The sequence below is a fragment of the Diabrotica virgifera genome, chromosome 9 (genome assembly GCF_917563875.1).
Source record: "Diabrotica virgifera virgifera chromosome 9, PGI_DIABVI_V3a".
In the NCBI taxonomy this organism is placed as follows: domain Eukaryota; kingdom Metazoa; phylum Arthropoda; class Insecta; order Coleoptera; family Chrysomelidae; genus Diabrotica; species Diabrotica virgifera.
The window spans coordinates 225,696,970-225,709,501 of NC_065451.1; the positions used below are offsets into that span (position 1 = coordinate 225,696,970).

Below are 12,532 nucleotides of genomic sequence, written 5' to 3' on the forward strand. Positions count from 1 at the left end.
TTACTCGATATATTTTCCCGTTTCAATTATACACGGTGAAACTATAAAAGTTTAAGAAGTTAAGAATAATGTGAGATTACAAATTAAGGGATTAATTTGAGATTGAACATTTCTATACCTTTAAAAAACACCCTTTATTTATGTTGAGTTGTTTGTGTTAATTATAATATTACACATTCTCCATTTAAGAGGCACCAAGAAAGGAGCTTGTTTTCTAGCCATTTTTACTATTCATTTACATAATTTTGAAATATTTTTTATAAAATTTCAACTTGTCCAAATTATGTATATTTTTACCGAATAACGTAAATAGTTTTATAGAAGAGAGTAAAACACAGTACAACCGATTCAAAACCAGCAACATTTTTAAGAAACAAATAAGTGAATATACACTTCTTCAAGAAATTAACGCACCACCTTAAAAATTTGTAATTTTTAATGTATCGAATTTCCTAAACCTGTTGTCTGATTTAAGTGATTTTTTAACATGTCACAGCCTTATTCTTTAGCAATATCGCTATAATAATATTGTTACTATAGAGCGTTTAATAATAGAACATTGCGGAGATAGCCCCATGTATTTTTTATGGACCATAGAAACGCGCCGATGCCACGCCGTACTGATTAGAATGAATCATTTATCAGTAGTCGAGTAGCCACCCGTGCCCGAGAGGTTTGGAAACACTGATCTCCATAAGCGTAACGTTCTATTCTAAACGTGAGACAGGTAAATTGTCATTGTATACCGGGTGTATCAATTAAACTGATTTTTGTCTCAAAGTTCGCGTCATCCTGCGGAATATTCTAGCATTAATAAAATACTGAAATTAAAACCCAACTATAGCCTCAGGTTTTCTTGACATTCTGTTTTTTTATTTATTCGCTTATGTTGGATAATAAAAAAGTTAGATACTTTAAAAACTAGCGTTGTTTTTCATCAATACAGGGTGTTTTTAAATAAGTATGGTAAACTTTAAGGTGTAATTCTGTATGAAAAAATAATGACAGTTTGCTTTATAAACGTATGTCCACAACTGCTTCGTTTCCGAGATGGGGGTTGTTGAAATTTTTCTTACAAACTGATGATTTATTTATTGCTCTAAAACCGGTTCAGATATGCAAATGAAATTTGGTGGGTTTTAAGAGGTAGTTATTGCGCATTTTTAGATATACAATTAAGAATTTAATATTCACCGTTGGCGCGCATACGGGTAATATGACCATTCTGTGCTTCAATGGTGAACAAAAAATTCTTAATTTTATGTCAAAAAATGCACAATAACTACCTCTTAAAACCCACCAAATTTCATTTGCATATCTCAACTGGTTTTAGAGCAATACATAAATCGTCAGTTTGTAAGAAAAATTTCAACACCCCCTATCTCGGAAACGAAGCATTTGTGGACATACGTTTATAAAGCAAACTGTGATTATTTTTTCATGCAGAATTACCCCAAAAGTTTGCCATACTTATTTAAAAGCCCCCTGTATTGATGAAAAACAAGGCTAGTAGTTAAAGTACATACCTAACTTTTTTATTATCCAACATAAGCGAATGAATCAAAAAACAGAATGTTAAGAAAACATGAGGCTATAGTTGCGTTTTAATTTCAGTATTTTATAAATGCTAGAATATTCCACAGGGTGACTGCGAAAAAATCACAGTTTGATTGGTACACCCGGTATACAATGACAATTTAGCTGTCTAGCAATAATATTATTACAGTGATCATAGGTGTAATTCGGGGGTGGCAAGGGGTTACTTTTCTGCGAAATGAAAATTTTTCGTAACATGAAAGAAAAATGAGAAACAAAACAGTTGAAGAAAAATCGTCAGTTTTTGTGGAAAAGGCTCTAAAAAATGTCTTGCCCATGACGTTTGAAATATTCAGGCTATTTTTCACGATGCTACTAAACTCAGCTGGGTGTGAAAGGACCTTTTCATGCCTGAAAAGATTAAAAACCTACACCAGAAACGCTACCGGCCAGGAAAGAATGTCTGCATTGGAGATTTTAGCCATTGAAAGGAAAATCCCAGTCCATATTGAAAGTGTCATTATGTATTTAATATCCGGAAAAGGAGACTTCATTTAAGTTAGATTTGAATCCATCACCTCTAAAACACACATTGTTTCTCTTATCTTACTAAAATACTATTGTTAAGGCCATGAGTACATAATTCGCAAATATTTTACGGCTATCCCTACTTTTTCTGTCTTTACACGGCAAATTACGTGTAGTAAAATTCGCACTGGTATGGATATGTAAACATTACTAGTACTTGACAATGTCATTATTTACTTTAAAGAGATGGCTTTTGAATGTTCTTGGATAACTGTTATTTGTATAATTGTAAATTATTAATTCAGTTAATAAATGTGATAATTTTTTCACTAACTATGTATTCAGTGATTGTAATAATTTATTTGTACAACCAAAACTAATACTCAATCGAGAAAAGAGGAAAAGTGTTAAAGTGATTTTTTAATAATATATTGTTACTATGGAACGCTTACATATTTGAACATCTTTAACAACAAAATACTTGGATCTTGGATCACAGAATATATTATCCTGATGTATTCTCTGCTTGGATCTTCCACAAATATTACACAATAAATAACTTTTTATTAAGTTCACGTCTTAAATCAATTATTTATCAAATACACTATATATCAATAGTATTTAATCAAGAACTCAAAATATTCCCGATGCCATGTCAAATATTTAAAATTGTCACTGATAGTCAGTGTCTGACTGACAATATTCTATTCGGCTGAGTGCATTGTAAGACAAAGATAGATTTGTGATACCACGACATTGTGTTCATTTTTTTCGAATCCTGAAAAAAGCAGTAAATATTTTTGAAAAATTTAAACGCAGAATGAAAGACTAAATTATTACCGAGGGCCGAAAGTCCCTTAGAATAAATAAAAAGTTTATTTTGAATCAAATATTTGAAATTAAAAATCACACTAAATTTTCTCTTAGTTTTTCACCCCTGTAACTTATTAAAATAAACATTATAGAAGTTCTCAGGGACTTTCGGCCCTCGCTAATAACGTAATCTTTCATTCTGCGTTTAAATTTTTCAAAAATACTTATTAGTTTTCTCAGGATTCGAAAAAAATGAATCCCCATTTGAATAGCATTGCAGCCGAAAATACGTACCCATCCTCTTAATAAAAGCCTATTAAAGATTTGAATTATTGTATTGAATTTATAAGATTTAGACCTGTATCCAGTAGAATCCTAGGTTGATACACAAGGTTGGGGCAGATATTGTAAAAAATCAAATCGAAAATCAGTGTACAGCCAATGTGTATAGTTATAAAAAAATAGTGTAATAAATTGCGTTAAACCCTTCTATTTTCCATCAGAATTTACAAAATTCCCCACCCCTCCCTCCACTCCCCGCTAGGTTTTGTCACCCCAATGAAATTCGTGAAATGACTGACGCCTATGGCAGCGATATTGTTAAAGAATAAGGCTATAACATGTTAAAAAAATCACTTAAATCTGACAACTGGTTTAGGAAATTCGAGACATTAAAAATTACTAATTTTTTAAGGTGGTGCGTTAATTTCTTAGAGAAGTGTATATACTAGTGTTGTATTTTGTTCTTTTTATGTTCTAATATAAAAGTGGTGAAAGAATAATTTTTTCGTTCAGATTTTTTAGTTTCGTTTATTTTTTTTAATCAATGGCAATGTGTCCATATCTAGATCTGTTTCAAGGTCATCGTCCAGCTCTTCCTCATCAACTTCGTCTAGTTCCCGACGAGACGAAGAAGAACCTCGCATTCCAGACGTAAGATTGGTGAACCACGCAACTTTGGACATGGCAGCATCCTACTTACCAAACCAGGTTCCGCCTTCATTCCCACCGAATCCCATGGATAACTTTGGCGGTTATGCAGCTCCGGACGGTTCTTGTTATCCCGTTAGCTTGTTTCCTCCGCCGAATCTTAATACTCAGTTACCGTTTCCTCCCACGGGACCTGCTCCGATGTATCATCCGCCTCCTGCTTTTGGTGCTCCTTTTCCAGCTCAACCGCTCTCCATGCCGACGACGAAACCGTTGGAAGAGTCTTCGGTTAACTATTCCTCGCCTTGTACTGCTGCTTTTACGTCGTCACAGCACAATATGGCCTTTACGGCTGCTATGGTCAACTTGCCACAGGCTGCTGATCCTATGAAGCCCCTGGAACAACAATTGGACGAACAGTTACTTGGAACGCCTTCCATTGATCCTGTAGCTGTTCCGGCCTTGACTCCAACTACTTCTACTGAAGAGGTAAAGTATCTACAATCTATTAACAATACAGTTTTTATGATGCCGCAAGTGTGTCTTTAATCTATTTTTTATTTCAACAGATCATTCCTTCGCCCGCTGTTAGTAATACGACGCCAACGGCCAACAGCACCCTTCCTTCCCCTAGTACTTCGCTGAAGTCAAACAGCTCGGCTGGTAAGAAATCACCCAGCAAACCCACCAGGGTTAGCGCTAGAGTGAGTTCGCAATTGATGAACAAGTCGCCAGCTAAGAGTCCTGGAAAGAGCCCGAGACAAGAGACTGCACTGAAACAAAGCGGCCCCGGTAGGGGGCGTGGCGATTCCAAGAGGGGTTCAGGAAAGTCAGGGTTGAACCGCGGATCAGGAACCATGAGAGGACGGGGACGAGGAAGAGGTCGAGGAAGGTTGGTATCTTTTTGACGGAAATAAAATCGTCTGATAAATAACCTCCTTTGAAATGAAAAACATGTTTTAAACACGTAAATTTTATGCAACTGTCAAAAATATAGTAATAGTCCAAGAGGCAGCGCTGAAAACTCTCTTTGAATTTATTAAAGCTAGATTTTTCACAGTTGATTATTGTGATTGTGTAGAGAAACATACTGCGGTCGGTCAAGCGAAACGTAGAACAGGGTTTACTGAGAGGGTTGAGAAAGTTGCTTTCCTACGAAGGTAATTAAATCCATTTACTAAGGCTGAAAATAAGTACACACGTTCTAAATTAAATATAAATAAAAGTTATTATAGTCGGTCAGGTGTATGACGGGACAGAGCCGGTCGGTCGGCCCCGGTGAATGTACAGGGTTATTCACTATATTTTGACCTCCTCTAAACTGCTTTATTTAGAGAATTAGAAAAAAATGTAAAATACAAAAGTTATTCGATTTTTAAATTATGATTTTTTGATATATATATATATATATATATATATATATATATATATATATATATATATATATATATATATATATATATATATACAAGTAGTATTTTGATTGACTTGATTGGAAATACGAATTTCACAAATTTTTTGGGTATTGAAGTCAAATTGGGGCTTTAAAGTATACTATTGTCTAATATTCGAGCTTTCGGAAATGTTTATTTCCTTTTTCAAGAATGTCTACAATGCAATAAGATAAAAAAAAATATTAGAATATTTATCAAAGAACAAATAGTAATGAGTAACTTACCAGAATTTAGATTATAAAAAAATGTTGGTTACTATACATAAGATTAAAAATATCAATGGTAAACGGCTGTTGTACATTTTGAATACCATTGATATTTTTAATCTTATGTATAGTAACCAACATTTTTTTATAATCTAAATTCTGGTAAGTTACTCATTACTATTTGTTCTTTGATAAATATTCTAATATTTTTTTTTATCTTATTGCATTGTAGACATTCTTGAAAAAGGAAATAAACATTTCCGAAAGCTCGAATATTAGACAATAGTATACTTTAAAGCCCCAATTTGACTTCAATACCCAAAAAATTTGTGAAATTCGTATATATATATATATATATATATATATATATATATATATATATATATATATCCTACTAGTGACGTCATCCATTTGGGCGTGATGACGTAATCAACTATTTTTTTTAATGGGAATAGGGGTTGAGTGCTAGCTCATTTGAAAGGTTATTCAATTCCCCAGATGGATGACGTCACTAGTACGATATATATGTCGAAAAATCATAATTAAAAAAATCGAATAACTTTTGTATTTTACATTTTTTTCTAATTCTGTAAATAAAGCAGTTTACAAGGGGATCAAAATATAGTAAATATCCCTGTACATTCATTAGGGCCGACCGACCGGCTGTGTCCCGTCATATGGCTGACCGACTATAATAAATTTTATTTATATTCAATTTAGAATGTGTGTACTGATTTTCAGCCTTAATAAATGGATTTAATTACCTTCGTAGGAAAGCAACTTTGATACCCTCTCAGTAACCCCTGTTCTACGTTTGACTTGACCGACCACAGTATGTTTCTCTACACAATCACAGTAATCAACTGTGAAAAATTTAGCTTTAGTAAATTCAAAGAGATTTTTCAGCGCTGCCTCTCCGTCTGTAATGACCCCATCGGGCTAATAATTTGTTTGCCCAAAAAAGGTTTAGAATGTTTTTAGAATTGAAGGTTAGTTATCAAACCACCAGGTTATTAAATTAAAGCAAATTTTTGCATTATAGTAATTATTTTTTCTTTATTAGGGGTATCCACCACAGTGACTACGATTTTGTGAGTGCGGGTACTATTCACAACAAATTAGTCGGTACTGTTTATGACCTAGACTTCGATGAAGACATTTCCAATGACAACATGGCTGATTTGAAGTCGATGAGGGAGCGAAGAAAGTCCTTGGACATTCACGAAAGGAAGTTCGAGCCGTTTTCGTCCACTAGAGATTCGCCTCGGTCGCCGAAATTTTCTAGTCCATCACAAACATCACATAAAGGTAAAAATCTAGGCCTTAAGGCGACTTTTACTTTCTACAATAAAAAAAAATCGATTTTTTTTATGTAAAAACATTCTTTAGTATAATAGAAATACTACCCTAAAATTTTAAAAGAAATTCGAAATAGAAACAAAGTTTTAAAACGAAGTTTTAAACTCGTTTGTTTACAACTACGTGCGCGACGCCTAACCTGTGCAGCTACAACTGAACGGTTGTGTTCTAAAGTTTATAAAGCGAGCGTGTTTTATAGTATTGACATTTATCGAAAATTATTGTTTTGAACATCGGAAAAAATGCCTGGATCTGGTGTTCATTTAAAAGGCAGTCGAAGTAAGGGGACACATCGAAATAAGCATAATATTAAAAGACAATTTAAAGGTTATCATTTTACTGCAGAAAACACTTAGCCAGTTCCTCGGCAAAAAATTAAAATACAGTGATGCATTGCATGCACCTTATGAGAATAAAATTTGCAGAAATAGCAAGGAGTTAATCGAATTGCCCAAGCCAATAGAAAAAGCAGCGGGACATCAAAAGAGTGTAGAATTATGAAAAAAAAGCTTTGACCGACCATTTTCAGTTTTTATTGGACAGTGAGGACACCCAATATGCACCAAAAATTACTAGTTAGAAAAATAATATATACAGGGTGATTGATTAGTAGGGTAAAGCTCAATAGATCCGCTATAGTAATAGATAGCAATAAAAGTTAATAACCAAAATTGTAGCCAACTTTGAGCTTCACATTACAAAACTAGCTAGAACGTTATTGATATTCTAGTTTGGTTCCTCTTGAATAATGGTATAATAATCTATCTTTTGTTTTTTATTTTTCTGAACCAGGCAATCTTAATTCATTCATCCACTATATTTGTATATTTAATACAATGGGGCCTAGCCGGATAAGATGATGAAAACTGCCCCCAACTCTATTCGAATTCCATATAGGTCACCGTTTAGCATATACAGGGTGATTGATTAGTAGGGTAAAGCTCAATAGCTCCGCTATAGTAATAGATAGCAATAAAAGTTAATAACAAAAATTTTAGCCAACTTTGAGCTTCACGTTACAAAATTAGAATGTTACAGGGTGTTCGATAACACAGTGGCAGACCAAACTTATGTTTTTTTAAATGGAACACCCTATATTTTATTTTAAATTCGAAATCCTGTTAACTTCTCCATCACAAAAATATAAAGGTTTGTTATGTTATACAGGGTATTTACAAAGTTATAACCAATTTTATATGAAAATCGTAACAAGTTCAACTCCCTGTATAAATAAAAATAAGCAAAACAGCAATGGTTTATTAATGCCATATTTTTTTAGCGTATTGTCAAAATTTTCAGGAATTATTAATATTGCTAATTTTCTTTATATAAAATACAGGGTGAGTCAAAACGCAAGTAGTACATTATTTTCTCAGTAATTTTAAATGGAACACCCTGTATTTTATATCACTATTGAAAAGTAACATTACCGTACTTTAATTTTTAGATAACATTCCCTATGTCTAAATTTATTAGTTTTCGAGATATTCTCATTTTTCAATGGACCAGTAGCGTGGCCACCCAAATCACCAGAATTTAATAAACTGGGTTGATTTTTTTGGGGTTACGTTAATAATGAAGTTTATAAAATACCTTCAACAACAAGGGATAAGATGAAAAATAGAATACAAAGTGTATTTCGATGTGTTAATTTACAAATGCTTTGTAGAGTAAGTAGCTCATTCAATGATCTTTTTTAGGCGTGCATAAATGTGTTAAGAGGTAATTTTGAACACCTTATGTAATTAAATATTAAAAATATTTTATTAAAAGTAGCTTCTAATTTTTTCAAACATGTTTTTTTGCAAAATGTATTACTGATAAATTATTTTTCGTTCTTTATTTGTTACATTGTTACATTTACATACAAAAGTAGTGTTTAATTGTCTTCACAAAATGTTGTATTTTGTGTTTGTGTGTTTTTTTTGTAAAATTTATTACTAATTTTCTTTCTTTATTTGTTGCATTTATATAAAAAGGTAGTTTTTAATTGTTTCAAAAATGTTTCATATAGTGGTTGTGTTTTTTTTTTGTAAAATGTATTACTAATAAATTATTTTTATTTCCTTATTTGCTACATTATTACATTGATTATCGGATTGATAATCAGTAATCGTCAATTGTCAATTCAGTCATGGCTTACTTAAAATTTAGATAAATTTAGACACATAAAATAATTTTCTCTGGAAAATGAGAATATCTCGAAAACTAATAAATTTGCACATAGGGAATGTTATATAAAAATTAAAGTACGGTAATGTTACTTTTCAATAATGATATAAAATACAGGGTGTTCCATTTAACATTACTGAGAAAATAATGTACTTGCGTTTTGACTCACCCTATATTTAATGTAAAGAAAATTAGCAATGTCAATAATTCTTAACTAATTTTGTAATGTGAAGCTCAAAGGTGGCTAAAATTTTTGTTATTAACTTTTAGTCCTATCTATTACTATAGCGGATCTATTGAGCTTTACCCTACTAATCAATCACCCTGTAGTATTTGATGTCCTCGTCATTAATTCATTAGGTTTGGCATTCGTTATGACTAAAGCCCGGATTATAAGCATGACAGAAAGGTCAAAATAAGCACTTATACAGGGTGTCCAGAAACTCTACCGACAAACGAAGACAGGAGATTCCTCAGATAATTTTAAGACAATTTAACCCAATTCACCTAGTCCGAAAATGCTTCTTAAGGGAGCTAGAGCTCTTTGAAGATGGCGTCATGAAATTAGTTCTTCTTAAATACCTCCAGAACGCTTCTATTTAGAAAAACGAAAATTGGTATGCATATTTACTTTTCAGAGATGAATCGATTCCATCCATTGTAAATTTCTAGTACCGGTCATAGGCGTGCGTTTAGGGTAGAGCAACGGGTATTTTATCGCATAACTTTTTTGTCCTTAACTTTTATGCATTTTTGACACCGGATTATTAAATTGTGAGAAATTCTAGTACTAAAAGGTAGTCTTGATTTAAGTCGGTAGGACACACCGTTTCTAGAAAAATCGATTTGAAAGTTTTTCGTTTTTGGAATTTGAAAAAAAATTGAAAGAACTTTTCAACAAAAAACGAAGTATTTTACCAACATAAAGTAAGAGTAACTTTTAGTACTCGAATACCTCATAATTTAATAATCTAGTGTCAAAAATGCTCAAAAATTCAAGACAAAAAAGTTATGCTATAAAATAACTGTTGACCTACCCAAAACGGACGCCTATGACCAGTACTAGAAATTCGCAATTAATGAAATCGATTTATCTATGGAATATAAATAAATGTACCAGTTTTCGCCTTTCTAAACAGTTTTTTTTTTTAATTTTTTTTTTTATTTAAAAAGCGAAAAGTTTTCAAATCGATTTTTCTAGAAAACGGTGTGTCCTATCGATTTAAAACAAGAGTACCTTTTAGTACTAAAATACTTCTTAATTTAATAATCCAGTATCAGAAATGCATAAAAGTTAAAGATAAAAAAGTTATGCGATAAAATAACCGTTGCCCTACCCAAGACGGACGCCTATGATCGGTACTAGAAATTTGCAATGGATGGATTAGATTTATATCTTGAAGATAAATACGCGTACCAATTTTTGTTTTTCTAAATAGAAGCGTTCTGGAGGTATTTAAGAAAAACTAAGTACAAGACGCCATCTTCAAAGAGCTCTAGCTCCCTTAGGAAGCATTTTCGGACTAAGTGAATTGGGTTAAATTATCTTAAAATTATCTGAAGAATCTCCTGTCTTCGTTTGTCGGTAGAGTTTCTGGCAAATTACGTATAAGCAAAAAATTACGCAAAAATAAGCAGTTTTTATGAAATGTGCAAGGTTCAAGAAAAAAACCTGTAAATAAACATGGATATGATATAAATATGAATAACGGACATTAACATTAAATTACATTTATTTTTAATTATCGTATAATTAACAATAAATAAAAAATTACAAAAGTATTAAACTATAATATAATAAAAAAATCGAAAAATTATTAAGATATTAATATACAGTGCTAGTCAAAAGTCCGTACCCCCCCTCGTATCTTTTGAACGGTTATACTTATAATAGTGAAATTTGGGGGGAGGAAATAAACAGATGTAGGCGTCTTAACTAGTCATGACAGGTGACGTAATAGTGACAGATGACGTTGCAGCGCCACCATGACAGATAATTTTAAATGAGACCTTATGGCAAGTGATACCTCGTTTGAAAGGTATTGAAAATACCTATTCAGCCATACTATTTTTTTTTATATAAATTGATTTTGATTTTGGTGAATAAATGAAATAAATATAAAATTGTAGTTTCGCATTTAATTAATAAAAATTCAAATGTCCGCCTATGTTTTTTTTTTGTCAAAAAAGTTCACGTTTTTCAGTTCTCTAATAGTTTTTACGTCAACGTCAACCCTTTTGACAAGTAATCATAGGCGGAGGTTTGAATTTTTATTAATTAAATGCGAAACTACAATTTTCTATTATTTCATTTATTCATAAAACTTAGCTTAAATTCAAACAAAATTAGTATGACTGAATAGGTATTTTCAATACCTTTCAAACGAGGTATCACTTGCCATAAGGTCCCATTTAAAATTATCTGTCATGGTGGCGCTGCAACGTCATCTGTCATTATTACGTCACCTGTCATAACTAGTTAAGACGCCTAAATCCGTTTATTTCCTCCCTCCAAATTTCACTATTATAAGTATAACCGTTCAAAAGATACGAGGGGGGGTACGGACTTTTGACTAGTACTGTATTTTTTATTCATGGCCATTAGCATAAAAACAATTAACAATGTTGTTCAAAATTTTCTTGTAAAAAGCTGTCTCTATCTGTAGACATATTATTTATACGTAGAAAAAGTTCTTTCAACATCTGCAGATGTGATTGGTGCGTAGGTATTTAAATTTAGACAAATGTACCGATACTACCGAAAAGTATTTTACAACAATATAATACAGTTTTGCTTTCTGCAGATAAATATTAGTTTATTACATGGACAGGTATAACGATGGGTTTTCCCGTTTATCTCCTAAGCCTAAGGGATTCAAATTCTTATGGTTTATTGAATTATTAGGGTTTTATAGCTCTGTATACTTATAGAATTTTGCTTAAGACAGGAAGTAATACATGAAATTTAACTATAGTTCATCGTAAGAAGCAAAATAAACAAAGATAAGCAACATATCTTTAAAATAAGCATTACTAAAAATCCTAATAATATGCAAAAAAAGCAAAATGCTTATAATCCGGACTTTAGTTATGACACTCAGTTTTATAAATATTTTGATAGTTGCTATTTCTGACTAATATTTGAGTGTTTTTGTTAAGACATATACTATATATTATATATACTATATATTACTAGATTAATATCTGTGTTCTTTCGTAAAGTTCTTATATTTTAACCGCCGATTCACTGTCTAATTCACACTAGTCCGCGAAACACGGAACACGATAGTACTTTTAGACTTAAAGGTCACTAACTAGGAGATGAACTAAGGGTGTTTTCTTTAGTACTAATACACTTAATTAGCCATACGCGTTTGCGAAACGTGTAGCTTTTAAACTATAAGCGAGACACAATAACTATACAATAAGCGAGAGTTTTAACTATAAACTAATAAAGGCGATACTCAGACCTCGCTGGAATCTCAATTTATACTCATAACACAAATACGGGAGAGTTTTTACTCTAAACTAATA

General features: G+C 32.0%; 1 protein-coding gene across 1 annotated transcript in view; it reads left to right on the forward strand.

The window, feature by feature from the left end:
* The window catches only part of LOC114335159 (uncharacterized), a 92,579-nt gene that overhangs the window by 46,231 nt on the left and 33,816 nt on the right, over positions 1–12,532 (forward strand). The window contains exons 9-11 of the mRNA XM_028285339.2: positions 3,726–4,296; positions 4,377–4,699; positions 6,531–6,775. Coding sequence (XP_028141140.2) covers positions 3,726–4,296; positions 4,377–4,699; positions 6,531–6,775 — 1,139 coding nt within the window. The remainder of the gene's footprint in view (positions 1–3,725; positions 4,297–4,376; positions 4,700–6,530; positions 6,776–12,532) is intronic.